Genomic DNA, 27,500 nt, shown 5'->3' with positions numbered 1-27,500 from the left:
CTTTTGTCTGTCTTTTGGGCTAAATGCCTGTATGTATACGTGCTTGCCTGTCGCTCTTGCCTTACCTGTATACCGGAATGCCAGCCTGCCGGGTCGAGCATCCCTTCCCAGGGTCGCCGTCACTGTCGACTTGACGACGGTTAAAAATTGTAGTGTGGTAGTGACAGCGTCGTAGGCTTATGGAGGATTATAGAGACAGAATGAGAGTCCTGGGAGTAGTGAAGGTAGGAGGGAGGGAGGCAGGGAAGAGTGGATGAAGGACGGACGAGGAGGTTGAGGCTGATTGAACTTTCCGGTCCTATTAAGGGATGGAAATCAATGAGTGGTGAAGGAAGTGAGCGTCGCATAGATGGACAGGAAACGTAAATAACAACCTCCCTCACTTGCCTCACCTGCCTCACATCTTGGCCCCTTGTCGGCCACACCCGCGTACTGATGTCAGAGTTTGTCTTGGTTTCTTACTTACTTGATCCGTTGCATAAGCGTAAGCAGCTCGAATCTCCAATCTTTCTATGGACTTCATGGGCCTATCGTACTTATATCCTGAGTTTCTTTCATAGCCAATTTTTGTTGCAATAAACTGTTGCTGTTTTTACCCCTGAACCCATAAATAGTTATATAATCCACTTGATGAAGTATAAATAAATATCTTTTCTCATTTCATCCATTTCTGCTCATCATCTACTATTCTAACTCATTGGCTGTCTCCGAAGAATTGCACAGTTATATATGAGATGTTCCCGCCACTTCTGAGAGATATCATTCGGGGAGGGTACTGGCTGGCGATCACTAGTCTAACATGTGGTCAGGCAATGGTGATACACACACACACACACACACACACACACACACAGCTCTATCTCCCACAACAAGCAAATCTTGTGTAAAAATGAGTCATTAAGGACTAACAGCCTGAAATCACGACACACTCATAAAATGTTTAATGTATTGCCCTGGCGACAGCGGAGGAGGAGGAGGAATAGAAGGAGGAGGAGGGGGAGGAGGAGAAAGAGGAAGAGGAAGAAGTGGAGGAGTAGGAGGAGGAGGGGGAGGAGGAGAAAGAGGAAGAAGTGGAGGAGAAGGAGGAGGAAGAAGAGGAGGAGGAGGAGGAGGCACTGATACATTGGCTCACACCTGGCAACACTTACTCATGAACTCTTTATACGATTCTCTCTCTCTCTCTCTCTCTCCTACTACGTTTTTTCTTCCTCTTTCCTCATATTTTTTCTCCTTCATTTTCTTAACTTTACCTTCCCAATTTTCCTTTCCTCCTCCTCCCTCCCTCCATCTCTCCACCTCCCTCTACGTTTACCTCCTCCTCTTCCTGCTCCTGCTCGTTCCCTGTCTTCCTTCCTTCACCTGCCCCTCCTAAACATTCCTTTTTATTCCCCTCAACCACCATCATCCTTTTCCTTTTATGTCTCTTTCTTCTTCCTCTTCAGGTTTATTTCATCTCTCTGATTCTGCTACTCTTTTTCCCTGAGCAGTCTTTTCTCGTACCTCCTCCCCGTCCTTCCTTTGTCTTCTCCTCCTCCTCCTCTTTTGCTCTCTCTCTCTCTCTCTCTCTCTCTCTCTCTCTCACACCCAAAGAGAGAGAGAGGAAGACCTAGCAAGATGAAGATGAGGTAGAGTGAAGCTGTACACTGGACCAGACCAACCAAGATGTATGCAAAAGCAGGCCAGAACAGAGCCATCTAGTGGGGAAGGAAGGCAGAGGGAGGAGAGGTCGGTAGGAATATAGAGGAAAGAGTGAACGAGAAAATAAGTTCGGACTGAGGAAGTGAGGAAAAATGGAGGGATAAAAAATAGGGAGAAACGGAAGGAAAGGGGAAAGTATAAACGAAGGGGGGGTGAGAGGGGTCAATGAAAGTGGAGGGAAAGGAGAGGAAGTGTGGAAAAGGGAAGAGCTGGAATGTCAATGAAGGTTAAGAGATGTGGAGGAGGGGAAAAGATATGAAAGGGAGAAGGAGAGGTTGAAATAAGTGAGAGCAAGGAAGAAGGGAAAAAGAAAAGAAATGGAAGAACACAGAGAACAGATGAATAAAAATGGAGATGAGAGAAGTGGAGGGGAGGAAAGTAAATGAAGGGTAGGAAAAAGAATGGAAAAATATGGAAGAAAATTGAGAACAGATGGAATGAAAATGAAAATGAGAGAAGTGGAAGAGAGGGGAGCAAATGAAGGGTAGGAAAAAAATGAAAAAAATGTGGAAGAAAATTGAGAACAGATGGAATGAAAATAAAGATGAGGGAAATGGAAGAGAGGGAGCAAATGAAGGATAGGAAAAAAATGAAAAAAATGTGGAAGAAAATTGAGAACAGCTGGAATGAAAATGAAGAGAAGTGGAGGAGAGGGGAGCAAATGATGAGAAGAGAGAAAAAGGTTAAAAAAGAATAAGATAGAAGGTGCAGTGGGGTGGAAGCGAGAGGAAGGCAAACTAGAACACGAAAAAAAAAAAAAGGGCGCTTGTGACGGGGGCCAAACAGGGAAGAAAGTGAAGCAAGATGGCGGTGGACAGAAAGAAGTTAAACGTCTGAGGGCAAAAGAAGTTAGGAAAAGTTAAACAAGGAGACACTAAGTAAATGAAACAAAGAATACAAAGTCGAAACAGGAGGGAGCTAAAACAGGAAGGAGTGTTGGCTGCAGGGAGAAAACAGGAGGAAGGAAGAAGGGAAAATCAAGACGAGGAGGAGGAGGAGGAGGAGGAGGAGGGGGAGGAGGAGGAGGAGGTTCCGCTGCTAAACAATTGTGGTCGTTATGAGGAAAGAAGAGATGCTAAGAAGGGAGGGAAGTTGAGAGAGAGAGAGAGAGAGAGAGAGAGAGAGAGAGAGAGAGAGAGAGAGAGAGAGAGAGAGAGAGAGAGAGAGAGATTACATTTTTCCTACTTATATATACCTTAAACTAGCAAAAATCTCCCCTCCTCCTCCTCCTCCTCCTCCTACTCCTACTCCATCTCCATTGCAAGACAACTTTTCAGGGCGTGGTGCCAAGACGCCTGCAAAGTTAGTCCGGGGGTGGGAAGGGGGGGGCGGGGGGGCGGGGTGGAGGTGAATGTGGTGAGTTGACAAAGGGACACGACAGCGAGGTGGAGGTGATGGTGGAGGTGGTGGTGATGATAATGGATAGGGAGTTGAAGGTGGAGTTGAAGGTGGAGTTAGGTGGCTAGGATTTGTCGTGGTGTTGTTTGCTTGTTGTTATTTGAGTGGTGATGAGGACAGCGAGGTGGAGGTGATGGTGGTGGTGTTGGGGGTGATGGTGTTTGTGGATAGGAAGCTGAAAGTGATGTTAGGTTGTTAGGATTTGCCGTGGATGTTTTTTTATTTATCTGTGTGGTGGTGGAGTGTGGTGGTGCCGTGGTGGTGTGGGTGTTCCTTTGTTGTTGGTTGTGGTGGTGGTTGTGGTGGGGGTCGTTTGGTGGTAGGAAAAATTATGATGTGAATAAAATAGTGATGCGAGGTGGAAAGGAAGAAAGGGAAGGAACAATTTAGGAGGATCTAGAGGAACCAAATGTGGTAAAGTGAAGTGAAATTGCGAGAAGGGAAGGAAGTGAAGGAAGACAGGCATGGAGAAGGTAGGAAAGGTAGTGGAAGCAAATACAGGAAAGGGAGAGAAAGAAAGATTTACGAAGAACTGAGGAAGAAATGGAGAAAGAAGAAAAATAAATTGAAAAAAGGAAGAATGTAAAGAAAAAAAATGAAAAAAAGAAAATAGTAAGGGTATGGAAATAATAGGAAAAAAGTTAAATTTGAAAGAACCCGTGAGGTAAAGTGGACAAGCAACGGGAAATAGTTCGAGAAATGAAATAAAGAAAAGCAGAAAAAGAAAGGGAAGTCAAGGTATGGAAGGATAGGAAAATAAAAGATGTATAGAAACGGTTATAAAATGGAAAGGAGAGAGAAAACACAAAGAAAGAAAATAAGTAAGGAAGCAAAGGAAAACAAAGAAAGGGAAAGGGAAAACGGAAATCAGGGTAGGAAATGCAAAGGGATGAATGAGCTGTTAAGGGAAGGAACACGAAGAGGTAGGAGGAATAACTGAACTGACGGGAAGGATGGGACTGGAAAAGGGAGGGAGGGATATGACAGGATAGGGGGTCAGATATGTAGGGAGGGTATGAGAGAGAGAGGGAGGCAGGGCGGGAAGGATGCGACAGAAAAGGAAGAAGGGATGAAGGCAAGGCGGCAGGGAGGGAAGGATGGAACAGGAAGGGAGAGATGGGGTGGAGAGGGAGGGGTAAGGAGCCTCTTCCCAGTCCAAGTGCCCAGTAAATCTGACGTAATGTGCCTCATGTCTCATCCAGGCATTACCGTAATAGAGCCAGACAGGGAGGGGGAAGGGGAGAGGAGGGGAGGAAGCAGGGGGAAGAGGAGCGGAGAGGGGGTTGGAGGGCAGAGCAGAAGCGGGTTGAGGGTAGGGGGCAGGAGGAAGGAAGGGGATAGATAGGTGGTTGGAGGGTAGGGAGCTTGGTGGGGAACGGGACAGGAAGGGATGGAAAAGGGGAGGAGGGGGAGGAAGCAAGGGTGGTGGAGGGGTGGAGAGAAGGTTGAGGGTGAGGGAACAGGGGAAAAGAAGAGGGGATGAAGAAGAGCAGGATGGTGGAGGTTGTGGAGAAGGTACGGTGGAAGGATAGTAAAAGTGGGTGGGACAGATGCTGAAGGGGGAGTGGGAGATGAAAAAAAAAAGAAGGGAGATAGAAAGCGGGAGAGTAAGAAAAGGCGGCAGGGGGGTCAGGGAAGAGAGAAGGGAGATGAGAATAATAAAAGTGGGGGAGAAATGTCTGTTTAAGGGGACGCAGAGGTACAAGAAAAGGAAACAAAGGGAGAAAGAAAAGGGGAGCGTGGAAGGAGGTAAGGAGACATGGACCGAATGACTGGGTGGAGAATAGGGATTAGATTGAAGAAAAGGAAAAGGATTGAAGGAAAGGAAAAGAAAAAGGAAAAGGGGGGCATGGCAGGGAGGGGGGATAGAGGACATGGGACAAATGACTGTGTGGAGAATAGACGTTAGATTGAAGAAAACGAAAAGGATTGAAGAAAAAGGAAAAGGAAAAGAAACAGAAAAAGAAAAAAAGGGGGCATAGCAGGGTGGGGGGATAGAGGACATGGGGCAAATGGCTAGACGGAAAGTAGGCATTGGGAGGAGAGATAAAGTGAATTAGACTTAGAGGTTCAAATAGGATTGGCGGTTTAGAAGAAAGTATAAAGAAAGCAGATACAGTAGAGAAAAGAAAGAGGGGGGCTGGGGAGCAGGAGGGAATGGAGTCTCAGGGAGGGAGGGAGGGTGGGACGACGATGTTAAATGGAGAGTTTGGAGAAACGGAGGAAGAAAAGAGGGAGTTTGACAGGGATAGGACACGTTTGAGAGAGAGAGAGAGAGAGAGAGAGAGAGAGAGAGAGAGAGAGAGAGAGAGAGAGAGAGAGAGAGAGAGAGAGAGAGAGAGAGAGAGAGAGAGAGAGAGAGTATTACTCTGACGATTTTTGCCTCAGTATACTTGAAGCTGCAAACGAGAAATAAGAGTGGCGAGAGGAGTGGATGGGAATGGAATGAAGGAATGGAAGTAAGAAAATAAGCCGGAAAAACTGAGAACACACACACACACACACACACACACACACACACACACACACACACACACACACACACACACACACACACACACACACACACACACACACACATACACACACTCAAAGGAAAAATTAAGTAACACCTCGTCAGCACCTCCTCCTCCTCCTCCTTATTTCCTATGGCAGTAAAATAAAAAGAAAATGGAGAAGTAGGAGGACTAGGAGGAGGAGGAGGAGGAGGAGGAGGAGGGGCAATGGTGTGTGGGTGTCTGTTTCACTGTCTCATCTTAATTAACTAATAATTTCCTGCGTGAGAATGAATATCTCAAAGCAGTATTGGATGATGGCTGTATTATGGCTTACTGCTTCGCGTCTCTCTCTCTCTCTCTCTCAAGCATGGTAATTAATGTTATTTTCTTATCTTCCGTTGTAATATATCCCTTCAGTTCCATCCATACCACGGTGATTAATGTGGGTACTTTTTCGTGCACACACACACACACACACACACACACACACACACACACACACACACACACACGCACGCACACGCACACCAACACATACACAATGAAATATGTGGAAAATTAAACCAGAGTCAAGTGTTGTTATTTTCTTATTTTTGGTTCGATGTAATGTTTAAAATTGTCGCATATTTGTCTTGTATCATCACGCTTTTTATTTTGTTTGTGATGGCTCGATGCTTAGGTTAGTCTGTTTTTATAAATCAGTCATACACTTTGCCATTCTTTTATTTATTTTATATTTATTTTTATGTATTTTAATTCATGCATTCGGTTAGTTATTTAGTTTTTCATTTGTATATTTCTATTAATAACTCATAATCATTCGTTCTTTTAAATGGTTATTCCTTTGTTCATTAATTTATTTCGTCAGTTGTTTTCCCGCCTTCCTCTTATTTATTTAAACACAATTGTTCAGTCATATTTATTTACTTATTCCTACGTTCACCCAATCCGTTCGTTGGGCAGTATATTATTCTGTCGTTCATTCAGTATCCCATATGTTTCCATAATTCAACAATATTTTTTAATTATCTATTTGTTTATTCATTCATTCCATCGGACAAATTCAGCCAGTCCGTCACCCATTCAGTGAGTCAGGTATAGTTTACTGATAATGTGTAAGCTCAGTGTTTGATATATGCTTTCTTTTTGCAGATGTTGACGAACCTGCATCTTCTCCATCTCCGAGTCGTGAGGTAGGGAAGCATCCAATATATTCTCCCACCTTTGTCCACGCACGCGAAACATAAAAACACTAATACATGCAAAGGAAACGAAGGGAAGAAGGTATCAGGGGGCCGGATCACGGCTCGCCACTAATAAGGGTACGATTCAGGGCGGATAATTGAGCTGGCAAATTTGAGACCCGCGAGGATGCAGCGAAAAAGCGATGTGTAATTTAAACAGGGCGGGATCAAGTTAGGATGAAAATTAGAGTTGAGAGCGAGACGGAGCAGGGGAAGGAGCAGACAAGAAGTTGGAAGACCTGGAAATGAGCGAGCGTGGGGGAACTTAAAATAGCAGGTGACGTGGCAAGATGAAGTAAGAAGATTTAGAAAAGGGCGAGCGTGGGGCAACTTAGAATGGAATGAGACGGAGCAGAGGAAGGAGTAGTCAAGAAAAAGTAGGAGGATTTATAAATAGGCGAACGTGATGCAGCTTAGAATAGCAGAAGGAAACGGAGCAGGTGAAGGAGTAGGCAAGAGGAGGTAAGAAGATTCAGAAATGGGCGAGAGTGCGGCAACTTGGAATAAAAGAAGACTGCATAGATTTTTTTTTATTGAGGAGACAGTTCAAGGGCGTGAAAAAAGAGAAAACAATAATGAAAAAAAACCCCGCTACTTACTGCTCCTAAATAGGGTACAGAGGAGTGGCCAAAAATAGAGGTCAATTTCGGGAGGAGAGGTGCCCTGATAGATGAAGGAATATGCAAGAATAAGTAGGAAGACTTAGAAAAGGGCGAACGTGTTGCAACTTAAAATAGTGTAGAAGGAGACAGGGCCGGTGAGGGAGGAGGAAGAACAAGAAACAGGCGAATGTGTGGGGCGTCTCAGACAGGAACGCGGCAAGGATGAGGAGGATAATTGAACAGGTCTATAGAGGTACCATGATATAATGAGGCCAGGTAGGAGAGGAAAGAGGATCAGACGGATGAGGAAGAAGAATAAATGAAATTGGGACAGAGACTTAGAGGGGGCACAGAGTTTTCACGGGACAGAGAGGGTAGAGACGGGAGGTAAACAGACGGGAAAGGGTAAATCAGGCCGGAAGGGAAGGAGAATGAGGGAGCAACGGAAAGGAAAAGAAGGTAATTGGAAAGGAAGGAGGCAAAGGAACAAGTGGGAAGGAAAGGGAAGAGAAAGGAGGAGGAGGAGGAGAATAAGGAAACATAAGGAAGGAAAGAAAATGGAAATAAATGGGAGGAGGATAAAGGAGGAGTGGCAAGGAAAGGGAATGGAAGGGAAGGAGAGTAGAATAAGGAAATCGAGGGAAGGGAAGGAAAAGGAAAGGAGGGAGAGGAGGAAAAGGGAAGGGAAGGGACAGGAAAGAAGGGAGAAAAGGATAAGGGAGCAGCTGGAAGGAAAGGAAAAGGAAAGGAAAATGGATAAGTTAATTGAAGAAAGGTTGGGAAGGGAAAGGAAGGGGAGGATGATTAGGGAACCAGGGGAAGGCGGGGAGGGGGTGAAGAGGGGACGGCATATCCACCCTCTCCTATTACAGAGCCGCCTTCAGTAATCCCGTCTCGCATTTAGCTTAGGCACGACAGCTCCTGGCGGTGGTGTGTGTGTGTGTGTGTGTGTGTGTGTGTGTGCGCGCGTGAGGTCTCCCAGTCGCAAGCACAAAGTCGTGGGTGGAAAAACGGGAAACCTGTCTTAATAGCCTACCTTCCTCCCGCCTGCCTCCCACCTGCCTCCCACCTGCCTCCCACCTGACTTCCACCTGTTTCCCGCCTGCCTCCCACCTACCTCCTGCTCGCGTGCACGGGACACCCGCTGCGCTTATATCCCGTGTGTGCATGTCTCGCGAGGGATTACTTCATCATCATCAGCAGCAGCAGCAGGAGGAGGAGGAGGAGGAGGAGGAGGAGGAGGGGGAGGAGGCTTTGTAGTAGCCTTAAAGGAATTTCGGTACAGAATTAGGAGGAGGAGGTGGAGATGGAGGAGGAGGAGGTGGAGATGGAGGAGGAGGAGGAGGAGGATTCGAGGTATTACTGATAATGGAATAGTGTGGGTAGCAGGAGGACGAGTGTACTGAGGAGGAGGAGGAAGAGGAAGAGGAAGAGGAAGAGGAAGAAGAAGAAGAAGAAGAGGGGAAGAAATTAACTTTTCAACGCTATGCTTATACCGCTGGTAGGCTTCCCTGATGGAGCTTGTTCGTCGCCCCCTGGTCGTTAGTGACGCAGGCAAGCAAAACTTGGAAGGCGTGGAGGGTGATCTGAAATCCGAGGATTTTCTGAACGTACTACAAGATAATTTCCTCGAGCAGACAGTTACTGAACCCACCAGGGGTAACAACATTTTAGACTTACTCTTAACTAACAACGAGAATATGATTAGTGAGCTGGAGCTTGTGGGAGAGTTAAGTTATAGTGATCATAAGGAGATTAAGTTTAACTTCGACTTGGCAGCAACCCTTGAACTCAATCCTATCTTGGTACCAGACTTTAGAAGAGGGACTGGGAAGACACCTTGAGGAGGTGCATTAGGGAGCCTTAGGGATAGATGAGGGCCGGATCTCACGGCTGGAAATTGATGATCAGGTAAGAATGTATCTGCACAGAGGAGGATGACTAAAAAGTATTCAGGGGGTGAGAAACTTGCCATATGAGGATAGACTTAGCATTTAAATATGAATTCCTAGAAAGGGCGAAAGGTACGAGGAGACAATTGAAATTTATAAATGGATGAAAGGCTTTAATAATGGGGGAATGTTAATAGGGTTTTAGCTGTAGGAGATCAGGGTAGAACACATAGCAATGGGTTTAAGTGAAATTCAGATTCAATAATGACAGGCAAGAATTGGTTTGCCATTTAAGTCGTGGATGAGTGCAGCAGGCTTGGCAGTCACTTTGTGAGTCCCAGTACCATAAATACAGTTAAGAAACGGTTAGATAAATTCATGGATAGTGAGGAAAGGTTGGGCTAGGCTTACAGGAGCTGCCTTGTACAAGCCAACCGGCCTCTTGCAATCTCCTTGCGTTCTTATGTTCTTAGGTTCTTATGTCTTAGTGGCGCCATTCTTGCTTGGCTCATTCTGCCCTCTGGAGTTCGACTTGATTCTTTTTATATAGTTTTGGTAAAGTACAGTTTGATAGGTAGTCTTCAGGACAGCATGTGGGTAGTTTTCGGCCACTCAGTGATGATTAAAAAAATGTCAGCTTATAGCGGCTGGCGGGACTTGAACCCGAGTCCTCTTGAACACCGCTCCCGCACGCTAACCTCTCAGCCACCGTCCCTTCTAGAAAAGCAGCAGCAGCAGTATTATATATTGTTGTAGTAGACTAAGGAAGAGGAGGAGGAGGAGGAAGATGAGGGAAGGAAGGAAGGAATGGACTGAGGAGGAGGAAGAAGAGGAGGGGTAGGAGGAATGAACTGAGGAAGAGGAGGAGTAGTCGAAGAAGCCGGAGGATTGTTGGAGGGTTGAGCCGCGCTATCCCCTGGGCTATGTGCAGGTCCTTGTGAGGCGGGGCGCTGATCCTCCGCCTCACGCGCTAATGGAGCCAGCGATCGGCGCGTGTGAGAGGCAGGCCACCACGACTTTCCCCTCCCCCATGATCCTCCTCTCGCTCTCTCTGACTCTCCTCTCTTTCTGTCTCTTACTCCCCCCGTCGCCTTCTGGCCTCACCTGCTCACCCCTCATCATGGTTTTCCCCTTACTCTCTCTCTCTCTCTCTCTCTCTCTCTCTCTCTCACCGTCAATTAGTTCCCGGCGTCCATAGTTTGTCGTGTTTGCAGAGTTAACTCAGTTTGTGTTCATGAGGTGAGTGTCGAGAAGTGAGTTTGAGTAATCACGACTATTGGGCCTGGTTGGAGGGCTGGTTGACTGGCTGGCTGGGTGGATGGCTGGATGGGTAGCCGACTGGTGGTTGGCTCGCTGGCTGGCTGGCTGGCTGGATGGATGGATGGATGGATGGATGGATGGTTTACTCTCTGGCTGGCGTGCTGAAAGATTTTTGGTCAGCTTAGCGAATTAATTGAGAACCTGGGGATGAGCAAGTGGCTGGTTTACTGTTTGGCTGGATTCCTGGATGATGGATGTCTGGAGGTCTGACTGGTTGGCTGTTTGAAAGGAAGGATTGGCAACAGCCAAGCTGACTGGAGGGATGGTGGATGGCTAGCTGACTCGCTGGTTGGCTGGAGAGATTGAGGGTGAATGGGTGCATGGAGAATTGACTTATCTGTTTTGAGTATCTGGAGACTGGCCTTTTGGGTCTATGCTAGCTTGTTGGCTTGCGGAATGGGTAATATGCAAACTGATTGGGTGCTGCTTGAAGAGCGGATAGTTGAAAGGGCTGGCTATCCAGGTGGCTAGATATACCCATCTGATTGGCGCACTGACTGTGTGACTTATACCATCTGGCTGGTTGTATGGTTAACTGTCTTTCTTCGATGTCTAGAATGAGAGGTTAGTTGCTGTTCTGAATTTTGGGGTTGTTGGTCGGTGGCTGTCTGGCAGGATGAGTGAGCCGAGTCGTTGGCAGGCTGTTTGGTAGCCTAATTGCTCGGTGACTGACTTCATGCTGGTTAAATGACTTTTGTCTGTGTAGCTGACTATTTATCTGTCTGCATGTCTGCCTTGGTGGCTATTTGGTTGCCTAGCTGATTAGTTGTCTGAATAATTAATTGGCAGGCTTGATTGTCCGATGTGTGGCTGACTGGCTGACTGGCGCAAAATATGGTTGAGAAAGACGTGTGAATGGAAGGACAGGTGCAGAAGTGATTCCATCCAGGACAGCTGAGAGATGACGTGGGTAGACCTCAGTCCTGGAGGTGGGAAGAGAAGTAAAATGGTAGGGCAGCAACATAGGGACGGAGAGCTAGTAGGATGACGGGGTAAAGAAATGGGCACGAGGAGAAGGGTGTGGTGCGGAGTGACAGGGTGAGAAAGGACAGGGTAGAGAAAGGCAAGTCGGAAGGGGAAGGCAGAGTAGAATATGATAATGATTGAGCGGCAGAGTGAGGCAGGGTGAAGCGGGGCGAGGCAGGGCTGATATTATTGGACTCCATTTGCACAGGGAGGTAACAACAAATCCTAAATGCACAGCCACTCAGCGAATGAAATATTATGACCCCGAGGACGAAGAGTGGTGGGATAAGAACTTTTATTTATTTATTTATTTATTTTGCTTGTTGATGTATTCCATGATGTGTCTTTTGATTCCTGTGGTGACCTTTGATGCAGTAATACGTACACGACGCGGCCCTTGATGCTCTCCTTGTGCTTATGACTCACGACGCACACACACACACACACACACACACACACACACACACACACACACACACACACACACACACACACACACACACGCACACACACACACCGTTGTTTTGTCATGAACTACGCAGTATCAGACAAAAGTTAGAAAATCCTCTTAAGTTCGTCTCCAGGGATAACTCTTGCCTGCTGAAAAATTCTTCGCAATGGCGCTGCTAAGAGGACCTGGAATATTTCTGTCTCGAGGCGGGTGTGGTAGCCAGTTCACCGCGGGTTTATATAGCTCGGTTGAAAATTAAATGAAGGTTGAGTAGATTTTGTGGATGGACAGAACAAAATTGCGATTAGTTTTCAGGGTTTGTTCTGTAGAATCCATCAAGGTCGTGGCTGATTACTATGTTCGTCTGATTTGTTCGAAGACGTTTTATCATCTATCTTCTTCCTCATCTGTTCACAGGCTTAATCTTACTGTCTTTCCTCTTTTATTTCGTGTCATCATACATTATATAATAACTGAATCACCATTACAACACATAACTCTTATATACAAAAATGGTGCTTGTAAATCTTAGGAGGCAGTAAATCTTAACGCAGTATAACGCTGAAGCATCGAAACACCTTCACCTCGACACTCCTTCCCGCGAGAATGCATGTCTCTTCTTTTCTCCTCAGACACATCCATCTCCTTCACTCTTTACACAAGACCAACAGAAGCCATTCCGTTCCACTCCCACCCCTGCCCTCCACTCCCTCACGCCGCTCCCTTCCTCCGCTCCCCACGAGACCTCCAGGAAATGTCCTCCATTACACAGACAGTCAAGGAGACGGTTTTCCTGCATATTCCGGCGTGTTTTCGGCCTGGCACAGGATTTACACATTTTGCTGAAGTCTCAACTCTTATTTTCTTCTCACCTCACGACACACCGACTCCCTTTTGGTCTCATGATCTATTTTCGTGATCTTGTAGTTTAGTTATTTCTTCTGCAGTGTTTATTTTTTTATTTTTATTGTGATCTATTTAGCTTGTTTTCTCACCTCGCATGACCTACAAATCCGTTTCTCCTTCTTGAATATATTTGATTTGTTGTCTTATTCCTTTGTGGACGGTGAATCATTTTTTCCTACATACTCTCCTCTTTATTTTAAGGTGATAAATTTTTTTTAGGTTTTATTATATATTTGCATGGACAGCATTTTTACTTGCATTTTTTTTTTTGCTCGGTTTTCGTCTGTTTTCTCTTCCGTAAAAAAAAGACTACAAGATTTTTTTCTCGTTATCTCACGAGTCCCGTGATTTAATTTCGTGTCATCGTAGTCTAGTTATTATTCATTCCCCCATCGCTTCCTCTTCTACCCCCTCCCCCCCTCGGCCCCTTAAGAAACTGCAGCGGCGGCCTCCAACTCCCCGGCGGGCTCAGCGGTGGGGAGGCGAGGCTGAATCCCTTAAGCGCCACTCTCCCAGCCGCCGCCCGGGGCCATTAGAAAACGGGGAGGGGGCGACACACCCAGGCCGTGTGTAGATAGGTTTGTTGGGGACGCTTGGAGAAGACATTTGTTAAGGACGATTGTGAAAATACGTTAGTGTAGAACTTTCTTTTTGTATGTTTGTGTTGGTCCTTTTATATACTTTAAGGTCTGATGGTTTTTATATACTTTAAGGTCTGATGGTTTAAGGGAGAAAGGAGTGAATGGGTGAATTGGGTGTTTTAGGAGGGATCTGGGGCGTGGCCTGGAGGGGAGGAGAGGAAGAGAGATGAAAAGGGGAAATAAGGAAGAAAATGTTATTTGGGGTGGATGGAAAGGGGAAGGAAAGGAGAGTGTTGACTCGGAGAGAGGGAAAAGATGGAGCAGAGGAGGGGAATATTGTCTGGGATGGATGGAAAAGGGGAAGGATAGGAGGGGAGCGTTGACTGGGAGGGATGAAAAAGAGGAGCAAGGGAGGGGAGTACGATGGATGGAAAAGGGAAGGCAGAGAAGTAGAGGGTTGTCGGAAATAGATGGAAAGGGGAAGGAGGAGAGGGATGTGTAGTTTGAGGTGGATGGAAAGGGAAAAGAGGAGGAAAGAGAGGGGGAAGGGAGGCTAGTGCTGGGAGTCTCCTCGGAGGGTGTTGAGGCGGAAAGGCGGACTAGAGACAGATTGTTGGTGCCTTGGGTAAAAGTTATGGCGCGGCGCTGACGATTATGACGACACGGGGAATAGTTTTGCTCTTCTCCGAAACAAAGGATGGCTCATAACTCCTACCCCGCTCCTACCCTTCCCCCGCCCCTGCCATGATGCCCAGAGAGGGGGAGAGAAGAGAAGTGTAGAGAAGAGATAAGACGAGACAAGACGAGAAGAGAAAATAAACGAGAAAAGAAAAATAATAAGAGAAGAGATGGGGCGAGACGAGACGAGACGAGGCGAGAGGAGAAAAGAAGAGAGGAAAAGAGGAAAAGAGAAAAGATGAGAAGAGAACATAGAAGAATTGGCAAAAGAAGAAAAGAGAAAAAAAAAGGAAAGAAAAGAAGAGGAAAGAAAAGAAGAAGAGGAAAGAAAAGAAGGAGAGGAAAGAAGAGAGAGAGAGAGAGAGAGAGAGAGAGAGAGAGAGAGAGAGAGAGAGAGAGAGAGAGAGAGAGAGAGAGAGAGAGAGAGAGAGAGAGAGAGAGAGAGAGAGAGAGAGAGAGAGAGAGAAGAAAACTGACAGGTAGCGAAAGTTCGATGGCAGAAGCTGGAAGAGGAGGAAGAGTTGGAGGTGGAGGAGGAAAACGAAGTAGGAGGAGGATATAGAGAAAAACAATAACCTCTGATAACTTCCTTTAATTTGTGCCGTGTCTTCAAGAACAGTTTGTCTTCTTTATGTGAAAAAAAGGAAAATTAATTATATGGTCTCTCTCTCTCTCTCAAACATGTAATTAATCAATTTATCAATATACAACAAGAGGCCAATAAATATATCAATATCAATATCTCTCTTTTCTCTTCTCTGCTTGATGAGTTAAGCAAAGTTTGTTGTGGGGTATCAAGGGTCGAGTTACAGTTCCTGTGGATCTACTTCGTCTTATGCCTCGGCTTTCCTGAAGAATACGATAAAACTTCTAATTCTCCACACTATTCGCATCAAGTCTTCGTTTATGCTTCTCTGTAACCGCACAAAGCTCCTGCAATGCTTCACAACGGCTGCCTCTGCTGAATCATCCTTAAGATATTGTTGGGTGCATCAGTGACTGCCTCAGCTCATCCCGTTAATACATAGGAATGCGTGGAAGGGTGCAGTGGCCACTTCATTTAGGCTTTCCTGTTGCTTCATTGAAACTCCACAAAGGCTTCTCTCATTCGCTGTGGAGGGGGGAGAGAGGAGGAAAGGAGGAGGAGTAGTAGTAGTAGTAGGAGGAGGAGGCTGATACTCTCGCATTCGTTCTAGTAAAGCAGAACTTCGCAAACACACAACACCGAGGAACCATCACATCATTATCATCATCATCAGCGGCAATGACAGCAGCAGCAACATTAGTAACAGCAACAACATCAGTAACAACAGCAACAGTAGGCCGACACAGCTCTTCTTAAGCTCTGAGAAAGATGGGGTGGAGGTGGGGCGGTAAAATGATGGGGTGGTTATGGGGTGATGAAGGATATGGGACTGGCGGCTGCAGATAGTGGAGTAGGACAGGGAGGGAGAGGTGGAGGAAGGAGGTAGTGTGGAGGGAGGAAAGTGTGCTGCAACAGAAGAAGGAATAGAAGAGAGCAACAGAAGGAGAAATAGAACAGAGCAACAGAAGAAGGAATATAACAGATCAACAGAAGAAGGAATATAACAGATCAACAGAAGAAGGAATATAACAGCAACAGAAGAAGGAATATAACAGATCAACAGAAGAAGGAATATAACAGAGCAACAGAAGAAGGAATATAACAGAGCAACAGAAGAAGGAATATAACAGAGCAACAGAAGAAGGAATATAACAGAGCAACAGAAGAAGGAATATAACAGCAACAGAAGAAGGAATATAACAAAGCAACAGAAGAAGGAATATAACAGAGCAATAGAAGAAGGAATATAACAGAGCAATAGAAGAAGGAATAGAACAAAGCAACAGAAGAAGGAATAGAACAAAGCAACAGAAGAAGGAATATAACAGAGCAACAGAAGAAGGAATATAACAGAGCAACAGAAGAAGGAATATAACAGAGCAATAGAAGAAGGAATATAACAGAGCAATAGAAGAAGGAATATAACAGAGCAATAGAAGAAGGAATAGAACAAAGCAACAGAAGAAGGAATAGAACAAAGCAACAGAAGAAGGAATAGAACAAAGCAACAGAAGAAGGAATATAACAGAGCAATAGAAGAAGGAATATAACAGAGCAATAGAAGAAGGAATATAACAGAGCAACAGAAGAAGGAATAGAACAGAGCAATAGAAGAAGGAATAGAACAAAGCAACAGAAGAAGGAATAGAACAAAGCAACAGAAGAAGGAATATAACAGAGCAACAGAAGAAGGAACATAACAGAGCAATATAAGAAGGAATAGAACAGAGCAACAGAAGAAGGAATAGAACAAAGCAACAGAAGAAGGAATATAACAGAGCAACAGAAGAAGGAATAGAACAGAGCAACAGAAGAAGGAATATAACAGAGCAATAGAAGAAGGAATATAACAGAGCAACAGAAGAAGGAATATAACAGAGCAACAGAAGAAGGAATAGAACAAAGCAACAGAAGAAGGAATATAATAGAGCAACAGAAGAAGGAATAGAACAAAGCAACAGAAGAAGGAATATAACAGAGCAATAGAAGAAGGAATAGAACAGAGCAACAGAAGAAGGAATATAACAGAGCAACAGAAGAAGGAATAGAACAGAGCAACAGAAGAAGGAATAGAACAGAGCAACAGAAGAAGGAATAGAACAAAGCAACAGAAGAAGGAATATAACAGAGCAACAGAAGAAGGAATAGAACAGAGCAACAGCAGAAGGAATAGAACAAAGCAACAGAAGAAGGAATAGAACAGAGCAACAGAAGAAGGAATAGAACAGAGCAACAGAAGAAGGAATATAACAGAGCAACAGAAGAAGGAATAGAACAGAGCAACAGAAGAAGGAATAGAACAGAGCAACAGAAGAAGGAATAGAACAGAGCAACAGAAGAAGGAATAGAACAGAGCAACAGCAGAAGGAATAGAACAAAGCAACAGAAGAAGGAATAGAACAGAGCAACAGAAGAAGGAATATAACAGAGCAACAGAAGAAGGAATAGAACAAAGCAACAGAAGAAGGAATAGAACAGAGCCACAGAAGAAGGAATATAACAGAGCAACAGAAGAAGGAACATAACAGAGCAACAGAAGAAGGAATAGAACAAAGCAACAGAAGAAGGAATATAACAGAGCAACAGAAGAAGGAATAGAACAAAGCAACAGAAGAAGGAATAGAACAGAGCAACAGAAGAAGGAATAGAACAAAGCAACAGAAGAAGGAATATAACAGAGCAACAGAAGAAGGAATATAACAGAGCAACAGAAGAAGGAATATAACAGCAACAGAAGAAGGAATAGAACAAAGCAACAGAAGAAGGAATAGAACAGAGCAACAGAAGAAGGAATAGAACAGAGCAACAGAAGAAGGAATATAACAGAGCAACAGAAGAAGGAATATAACAGAGCAACAGAAGAAGGAACAGAACAGAGCAACAGAAGAAGGAATATAACAGAGCAACAGAAGAAGGAATAGAACAAAGCAACAGAAGAAGGAATAGAACAGAGCAACAGAAGAAGGAATAGAACAAAGCAACAGAAGAAGGAATAGAACAGAGCAACAGAAGAAGGAATATAACAGAGCAACAGAAGAAGGAATATAACAGAGCAACAGAAGAAGGAATATAACAGAGCAACAGAAGAAGGAATATAACAGAGCAACAGAAGAAGGAATAGAACAAAGCAACAGAAGAAGGAATAGAACAGAGCAACAGAAGAAGGAATAGAACAAAGCAACAGAAGAAGGAATAGAACAGAGCAACAATAGAAGGAATATAACAAAGCAACAGAAGAAGGAATATAACAAAGCAACAGAAGAAGGAATAGAACAGAGCAACAGAAGAAGGAATATAACAGAGCAACAGAAGAAGGAATATAACAGAGCAACATAAGAAGGAATAGAACAGAGCAACAGAAGAAGGAATATAACAGAGCAACAGAAGAAGGAATAGAACAGAGCAACAGAAGAAGGAATAGAACAGAGCAACAGAAGAAGGAATATAACAGAGCAACAGAAGAAGGAATATAACAGAGCAACAGAAGAAGGAATAGAACAGAGCAACAGAAGAAGGAATATAACAGAGCAACAGAAGAAGGAATAGAGCAAAGCGAAGATGGGGAACAAGAGATCAACGTTACCAGATTGTCGTACTTGGCGAATTTTTTTGCCGATTTCTGACCTAAAACTATCGCACCGACAAAGATAACGATATGCATTTATAATTATTGTTAAAATCGGTAATTATTGATGCTCTTTTTTTGCAATATTTATGGACCAGAAACCGGAAAATACAATGTTATGAGTACAATGATCTGGTAACGTAGCGGGAGCTGTGGAGGAGGAAGGGAGGAGGAGGAGGAGGGGAGGAGGAAGAAGAGTAGAAGGAGGAGGAGGAGGTGGAGAAGGAGGTAGTGGAGCTGTGGGGAGAAAGTAATTTTTCTTGGTTTTGTAAAGGAAAGGGGAAGGATTTGGATGTGAGGTGCTGGGAGGATGGAGAAGAGTATTGTAAAAGGTGGCACAGAGAGGGCGTTGGTGGCAAAGAAGAGTGTGAGGCTGTGAGGGAGGCAGTAAGCAAAGGAGGGAGGCGGATAAGAAGAGAAAGGTTCGATTGGTGACTGCTTTCTCTTCTCTTCTTTCTCCTCCTCTTCTTCCTTACCACCTTTTTCATTCTATTCCTTTTCTTTTTCTTCTTTTTCTGTTCGTTCTCCTTTTTTTCTCTTTTCTTTTTCTCTTTTTTCTCCTCTTTTTCTCTTTTTTTCTTTTTTTTTTTAGTTTTCTCTTCTTTTTTTCTTCTGCAATTTCTCCTTCCTCCTCCTCCTTACTTCCTCCTCCTCCTCCTTACCTCCTCCTCCTTTTGAACCTGACTCTCGTTCTTTCTGTGATCGACTAACCTTTTTCCTTTTCTTTTCTCTTCAGTGACTATTCTTCGGTGAAAGACTGACCGCCGGCGTAGCTTGACCTCTGTTCTCTCTCTCTCTCTCTCTCTCTCTCTCTCTCTCTCTCTCTCTCTCGTTCATTTTACATAGTTTCCTTTCCTTATTACGCTGTTTAGCTTCTTTGTCGCTCTTTCTCCTCTCCCTTCCTCCCTGCCTCACCCGCCCTCGTCTATCATCCCATTACCATCTTTTCTTCCCCTTTCCCATTTCCTCTCACCACACTGAACCCTATTATCTCATCGCCTCTCCCTACTCGACCCTATATCACCCCATTTTGTCTCACCATATGATTTGTTACCTTACCCACTATGCCTCACGTTTCCGTTTCTCGCCCCCATCCTTCCTTCCCTTCTCACTCCATCTCTCGCCCCATCTCCCATCCCGCCCGTGCCCGCCCTCCCATCACCCGCCCGACGGATCTTCATTACCAGGGAAGGCGGTCAGAGGCTCCTCAGAGTGGCGTTTTGCTGACAGCCGGTGATGGAAAGGCGGCGAGGTGAAGGAGTGGAATGAGGAAGTGTGAGGGATGGAGGCAAGGAGCTGGAGAGGTTGAGGCAGGCAGGGAGGGAGGGAGGGATGCTGAGGGGATTAAGACGGGAGGGAGAGAGAGGGATGAGATAAAGAAGAGGTGTAAAGCAGGGAGTGATAAAGGAGAGAAAGTTTGTAAGGAGAAAGAAGGAAGGAAGGAAGGAAGGACGGACGGGCGGACGGACGGGCGGACGGATGGACGGACGGAAGGAAGGAAGGAAGGAAGGAAGGAAGGAAGGAAGGAAGGAAAAGTTTGCGTGAAGGTAATGACCGAGTATGAGAAAGAAAGAATTTAATGAAGGGGAAGAAGTTAAAGAATAGTGTGTGTGTGTGTGTGTGTGTGTGTGTGTGTGTGTGTGTGTGTGTGTGTGTGTGTGTGTGTGTGTGTGTGTGCCTGGTTTTGAGGAAAGGTAATTTTTTTAGGTGGTAAACGTATAATGAGGGCTCAGGTAATAAGGGGGTGGGGGTGGATGGCTGTGAGGGCGATGGTCAGAGCGAGTGAGTGGGTGAGTGAAAGTGTTGTGGAATTAGGGTGGGTTGGCTGGGTGTGTGGAAGGGTCGTGAAGGCAGGGTGGGTGGGTGCGATGAAGGGTTATGAGGGCAGGGTGGGTGGGTGGGTGGCTGTGTGGAATGAAGGGTTGTAGAGGCAGGATGGGTGGGTGGGAGGAAGGGTTGTGGAGGCAGGATGGGGAGGTGGGTGGGTGGGTGTGTGGGTGTGTGGAAGGAAGGGTTGTGGAGGCAGGATGGGGAGGTGGGTGGGTGGGTGTGTGGGTGTTTGGAAGGAAGGGTTGTGGAGGCAGGATGGGGAGGTGGGTGGGTGTGTGGGTGTGTGGAAGGAAGGGTTGTAGAGGCAGGATGGGGAGGTGGGTGGGTGGGTGTGTGGAAGGAAGGGTTGTGGAGGCAGGATGGGGAGGTGGGTGGGTGGGTGTGTGGGTGTGTGGAAGGAAGGGTTGTGGAGGCAGGATGGGGAGGTGGGTGGGTGGACGGCCTTGGGTTAATGTTATTCATGAACGCTGATGCCCGGGAGCAGGTCTTATCCTGGCGAGGGAGGAATATGCAAAAACAGGAATCAGAAGGCGACTTGGTGAAGCCGGCCGTGTGACAGTCTCCTCCCCCTTAATCACCATCACCTCCACCACCACGATCGCCTCCAACACCTCCACCACTGACAACACTAGCCCCGCTACCACCACTCCTACTACCAGATAGCCATCCACTTAACTCCACCACCAGCACCCCCTTTAACCACTTCCATCTCTCTTCCCCCACCAACATCAACACCAACACCTCTACCTCCAACAATGATACCACTACTACCACCACTGGCACTAAAATCATCACCAGCAGCTAACCAACCACTAATTCCACCACCACCACCTCTACCACCCATACAATTAACGCCATCCCCATCCACCACCACACCACCACCACCACCACCACCACCATGAACTAATATACAGCTTTCCCTTGTGACCATTCAATCTCATCTGTTTTTCCTTCTCCTCTGCCTCTCTTTTCCCTACCGCTCCACCCTTCCACTTTATCGGCCGAGTTTTATCCTTGAGCGTCTTTAATAAGTTCCCGAATTATCTGCATCTTTCTTTTAAATCACATTGACGATAATTGGGCAAGATCTAAAACATGCTTTGTCGAATTATCATCTTTGTCCGACTTTTTGTTTAAACGTCATTCTCGAAAAAGGATAAAACACGGCCTCTGAAATCCATAGTAGCCTGTTCTCGATGAATGACTCCGTTTAAAAGGAAGTGTTTTTATTCTATCAATCATTGTCCTTTACTGCCTGCCCATTGCATATCTCTCTACTGGTGCCGTAATCCCATTCATGCAGCTATGAATGTTTTGTTTGAATGCTCTTATCCTACTGTACTATCCCCGTCCACTTTATCCCTTTATACATCAGCACCCTATACCTGGCCTTCCCTTTCTACATCTGAAGCTCATTCATCTCATTACTTTCCCAGTCACGTTTTTAACTCCTCGTTCCTTAGTCTGGGTTCTGCTCCTTCCATTTTGGTTCTGTGTGCGTCCTCTCGTCGACATTTATGTAAACAAAATACTGGTCTCTGGCACTGGCTTCCTGACGCGCCCCCCAACGCCAAGGAGCTTGATTAATGCGATGTAGTCCACGCCATCACCCCCCTACCCCCTCACTCACACACACAAACAAACTATCTTCCTCGTCTACATTTTCTTCTTTTCTTTTTCTTGGTTTTTTACTTCTTTTCGTCTTATTTTTTTGCTAATTTTACTCCTCCTCCTCCTCCTCCTCCCTTCTCCCTCCTCCCTCCTCCTCCTCCTCCTCCTCCTCCTCCTCATCTTCGTCTTCTTCGGGATCGAGCGGAGTTGAGGTCATGCATTCTCATAGAGACTCCGCTTATGCAACGAAGATAAACGGACCTCGGTAATGGAACTACGAAATCGCCCGCTCTTCCTCTTTCTCCTGTTCCCCTTCCTCCTCCTCCTCTCTTCTCCTCTCCTCTCCTCTCCTCTCCTCTCCTCTCCTCCTCCTCCTCCTCCTCCTCCTCCTCCTCCTCCTCTTCTTGTGCTACTGTTTGATATTTTGGGGGGCTAGTTTTCCTTGTTGGTAGTGGCGATGTTTTTGCTATTTTGTTGCTATTTTCGTTGTTGTTGTTGTTGGTGGTGATGGTGGTGGTTGTTGTTGTTATGGCGGTGGTGTGTGGTGGTAAAAATATCAGGAGAGATTTTTCAGTTATATCCGAAGTGATAAAGAGTTTACAGTTATTGATTTTTTTTTTTACGACAAAGGAGACAGCTCAAGGGCACACAAAAAAGGAAACAATAATAAAAAAAAGCCGCTACTCGCTGCTCCTAAAAAGAATCCAAGGAGGTGGCCGAAAGAGGGGCCAATTTCAGGAGGAGAGGTGATCCTGATTGGCTGGTGTACCTTCCCCATACTTCACCAGGTACCCGTTTATTGATTGGTCCGACAGGGATGTGTTGTTAAATAATTTAGGGACGGGAAGGAGTGGTGTGAATAGTTATATCATGTGGCAGGGCGAGTGGACAGCGATGACAGTGCCTTGTCCCGGAGGAGAGACATACAGCACAGCGCTTTCCACGCCTCGCCCTGCTATCCATTATGTGTGTGGGGGGGGCGGGGAGGGGAGGGGAGTTGGAGGGTGCTAGACGACAGTACTACGTTTTTTAATAATCGCTGATGTTTTTTTAGTACGGTGAGAGGAAGTGAATTTGATGATTTTGAAGACTTTTTACTTATAACGAAACTACTCTTTTCAGGAAGTGTATAGGATTTGTTTCACCTACATAATCAAGCTACATTAATATCAACAATAAAAAAGACTGGAATATCAGAATTTCAGTGATGACGTGTGAGTGAGGGAAAGCAGGGTCAGTTTTCAGAAGTTCGTGATGGGAGGTTTTCTAAGAGGACTGACGGCGGGGAAGGACAGATAACAGCCGGGCGTTAGGTGTTGGTGTCACTGCCGGCCTCAGGGAAATGCTTGATGGAGGGACTGGGTGTGGGATAGGCGGGTAAGTTGTCGATTCTGTCACGTGGTAGGGGGTGGAGGCAGTGCGGAAAGGGTAGTAAAAAGGCATTGGGAGGGGAAGGAGGGTAATAGCAAGTGAAAAGATACGAGTAGGCGTCCAGCAGTGTCCAGTCTGAAGAGCGATTACCTTTCGGCTGTCACGGGGCGCGTTCAATTAAAAAAAGCAATAGGAGTAAGGGATGCTGCAAACCGGGAGAGGAAGAGTACAAAGAGTAAGTCTAATAGGAAGATAGAGGAGAACAAAGTGTGCCTGTAAGCGAGAGATCAGAGCCGGGGAGGGAGAGGCGGCTGGAGGCGTGACGGCGGAGCAAAGGAAGACTGGGATGAAGCAAAATGGGAAGGCGAGTGGAGAGAGTAAAGGGTGCTGCAAACGGAGAGATAGATAGATAGATAGATAGAGGAGAATAAAGAGTGTGTGTCATGAAGAGATCACAGCCGGGGAAGGAGAGGCGACGATGGAAGATGTGACGGTGGACGGGGATGAAGCAAAATGGGAAGGAGGGAGGAGGAAAAAGGGTGGAGGGAATCGAATGACAAGCGGAGCGGCGGGATGCATATCAGCACGAGGGAAGGTAATGGAGGAGGACGCGGCCAGCAGGGGCGTGCGCCGGGCCCCTCGCCGCGCCCTGCCTCCCGCCTGTCTTCATTAGCGGACTGGCCCTGTTGGTCTTGCTGATAGGGACGGTGGCGGCGGAGGTGGCGGTGGCGGTGGTCCTCACTGTTAAATATGGTGGTGTTGGTGGCGATGGTGCAGGGTTGGGTTGTAGTGTGGTGATGGTGGTGATTACTGTGTTGCCTTGTTCAGTGCTGATGATGCTTATGGTGTTGGTGGTGCGAGGGCAGGTGTTTAAGCATTTACCTGTTGTGGCAGCTCCTCATTTACCTCTATTACAGCGTATACACACACACACACACACACACACTCTCTCTCTCTCTCTCTCTCTCTCTCTCTCTCTCTCTCTCTCTCTCTCTCTCTCTCTCGTTCCTCCCTTCCGGCACACCTCCTTCTGTTAATTGCCCCGTGTAGGAATGGAGCCTCGGCGCTGCAAACTTGGTGCAGGTGAAGGCCGCTCAACTTACTTAGGCGCATTGCAACTCCGAGGTGTTACCCAAGTGCTGGATGGCCCCGGGCGATACAAGGCTTAGGCTATATGAACACCTGACCCAACATGCCTCTCTACCTTTGTGCCTTCTTGCCTGCCTGCCTCCTCTACCTATATCTACCAGCCTACCTTATATACCTACTTACCTAATTTTCTCCTTACCTGTACCTGCCTGCCTACCTTCCTTATTCCTATCCTATCTACCTATCTAAATTCCATCCGTCTTACCTAAATTTATACCTACCTTCCTTCTACCTGTACTTACCTTCCTACATTTTTCTTATCTACACCGATCTGTCTTCCTCCCTCCACTTGACTACCTATTTACCCTACTCCTTACTTTTATATAACTACCTCTCTACCTTTCTCCTTGCTTAAACCTACCTACTTACCATCCTCTTTTTGCTATACGTACCGTCATCCGTCTCTCATACCTATTCACACATCCTTCCGCATTCCCGCTTTTCGTTTTCATTTGGCTTCTCATCACGCACACCTCTCTCCTCCTTTCTCCACCTCTATTCCTTCCCTAGTCTACCTCTCACATCTGCTGCAACCCCATTATGCCCTCCCTCCACTCCCATCCTTCCAAACACAGGCCGCACCCTCACTCCACTACAAACGCACTCAATACATTATTTACTTTGCCTCTTCTGAACGCACTCCTCTCTTCAATAAAACAGGCTACCCCTTCTCTTTCTCTCTTTCTATCGCTCCTCCCCTAGCCACGGCTCCACCCCAAGCTGTTTTTTTTTTTTCTAGTTTCTCCTTCCCCTCTTCCTCCTAGTGAGCCTCCTCCTCCTCTTTTTTTTTCCTCCTTTCCCTCTTCCTCCTCCATCCTCGGAAGACAATGGAAGAATAATAGCCAAGAAACATCCTCCTTTCTTTCCTTTCTCTCCCATTTCTTCTTTTCCTTACGTTATCATGTCCTCCTATTCCTTGTTTTACTCCTCACTATTCCAAGCTTCCCATTCTTCTCTAACGTCTATTCCACAAACCACTTCACCCTCAGTCGATATCCTTCCCCTAGAGCCTTGACATCTATCGCACCGCAACCATCACCACCGCCACCGCCACCACCGCCATCATCTCCACGAGTAGGTTTCCGGAAGCGTGTAAGCACCAGGTTCCGTGAGGTCAGTCGACGTGTATTTTCCAGGTTAATACGAGGCAGGTAGTAACGGTATTGGTTATCGGCTAAAAGTTTCCGATAGCGACGAGGAGCTCAGCGAGGGCCAAGGGCGAGGGATGAGTGCTACGGTAATGAAGTTGAATATACAGTGATTATGATGGCGGGGATGGTGGTGGTGTTGGGGGTAGTGGTGGGGATGGGGGTGGAGGTGGTGGGGGTTCATTTCACTCACACACACACATACACACACACACACACACACACACACACACACACACACACACACACACACACACACACACACCTGATCAACATTCAGGTAACAAGGAAAGGTGTTTTGCAGGCGTGGATCACCTGTGCTAATGAAAGGCACACACAGGGGAAGGGATTACTGGTTGATTAACGCGTTGGCTTGAGCGTGGCGCGCAGGTGGGTTATTAAGCTGTGATTGGGGTTGATTACAAGGTGATTACTGGGATAACAAGGGGAATGCAGATTGTCCGTTTGGGGAGGAAGAAGAACGGAAAATAGTAAATAGTGAAGTGTGGAAAGAAGAGAAAGTAGAGTTATAGGTGAGAGGGTTAGTGAGAGAAAGAAATAACCGTGAAAGAGGGAGGAGAAATTAATAAACAAAGCAACAAGCAATGGAAATAGTAGTGAAATGTGGATTGAGGAGAACGTAGAGTTATAACGGAAAGGGTAAAGCTGGAGGAAGGAACTGTAAATGAAGTATGAAAAAACTAGTGACAAGTAAAGGAAAGGAATGAATATTGATGTATGGAAAAAACAAGCAATGGAAAGTTGTTAGTAGTGAAATGTGGAAAGAGGAGAACGTAGAGTTATAGCGGAAAGGGTAAAGTTGGAGGAAGTAGCTGTAAATGAGGTAGGAAAAAACTAGTGACAAGCAATGGAAAGGAGTGAATATTAATGTATGGAAAGAAGAAAAAGTAGACTTAAAAAGGAAAGAGTAAAGTAGACGAAAAGAGTAACAATGATAGAAGGAGGAGAAAGTATTAACAAGTAGAGGGAGGTAGTAAGTTGTTGCATGGAAAGATGATAACTTAGAACCATATAATTATTGATGGGTGGACTAATGAGTAACAATGAGAGAGGGAGGAGAAAGGAATAACAAGCAGTAATAACATCAATAACAAGTTGTAAAGAGTATTGTAGGGAAAGAATACGTAGACTTATAAGAGAAGAGGCTAAAGTTGGAGGAATGTGTAACAGTGGAAGAATGAGAAAAAATGGAATAATCGGCAAAGGGAAAAAAAAGAAAGGAAGAAGAACGGAAAAGAATAGCAATTAACGAAAGAAAAATGTAGGAAAGAAAATGAGAACTAACCAATAAAGAAAGAGAAAGCAGAACGGAAACGGACAAGGAACGGAAGAGGGAACGAAGAAGTAAAATGAAGGAGATAATAAAGACGAAAAGCAGAGAGGAGTAGCTGGGAAAGAAGGAAGATCAGGGGAATAAGCTTTGGGAAGGATGAGGGAGGGAGAGGTCCGGTCAAGCTCTGAACAAGCCGATAGCCCGCATCCTGGACCAAATGGGCTCGGTAGTCTTAATTGGGCAGGTGTTGTGTGTCCTCAGGGGGTAGCATAATAGTGTTTTTCGTAAGGTTCATGTAAAGAAAGAAAAAAAAAATCACATTAAAACCACAGATACAAGAAAAGTGGAGTAAAAAATGAAGATGATATAGATATGAAGAAAGAGAGAAAGGCTGGAGAAAGAAAACAGAGAGGGAGAAAAAGAAGAGGAGAGAGGGAAAAAGATTACAAGAAAGGGGAAAAGAAATATAAGAGAGAACTGAAGGAGATAAACTGAAAGAACTATAGGGAGAAAGTCATAAGTAGATAGGTTGTTAGGCAGTTAGAAATTAAAAAAAAGAAAGGAATAGAGGAAGAGAAAAAAAAAAGAACAAGACTATATAAAGGGAATGGCATAGGATGGTTCGAGAGTGGAGTGAAGGCGAAGGGAGCAA

General features: G+C 45.6%; 1 protein-coding gene across 8 annotated transcripts in view; it reads left to right on the top strand.

Annotated features, from left to right (window-relative positions):
- The window catches only part of LOC127007316 (uncharacterized), a 286,714-nt gene that overhangs the window by 83,838 nt on the left and 175,376 nt on the right, over window positions 1-27,500 (top strand). For all 8 annotated transcript variants that reach the window (XR_007760178.1, XR_007760177.1, XR_007760174.1 and 5 more), the window contains one exon: window positions 6,747-6,787. Coding sequence is in view for 2 of the 8 variants with exons in the window: in XM_050878118.1 (XP_050734075.1) it covers window positions 6,747-6,787 (41 nt within the window). In the remaining 6 variants the exon portion in view is untranslated. The remainder of the gene's footprint in view (window positions 1-6,746; window positions 6,788-27,500) is intronic.

The sequence above is a fragment of the Eriocheir sinensis genome, chromosome 35 (assembly GCF_024679095.1).
Source record: "Eriocheir sinensis breed Jianghai 21 chromosome 35, ASM2467909v1, whole genome shotgun sequence".
NCBI classification, from domain to species: domain Eukaryota; kingdom Metazoa; phylum Arthropoda; class Malacostraca; order Decapoda; family Varunidae; genus Eriocheir; species Eriocheir sinensis.
The sequence above is the reverse complement of the archived record's forward strand: the minus strand, read 5'-3'. Positions and strand labels throughout refer to the sequence as shown.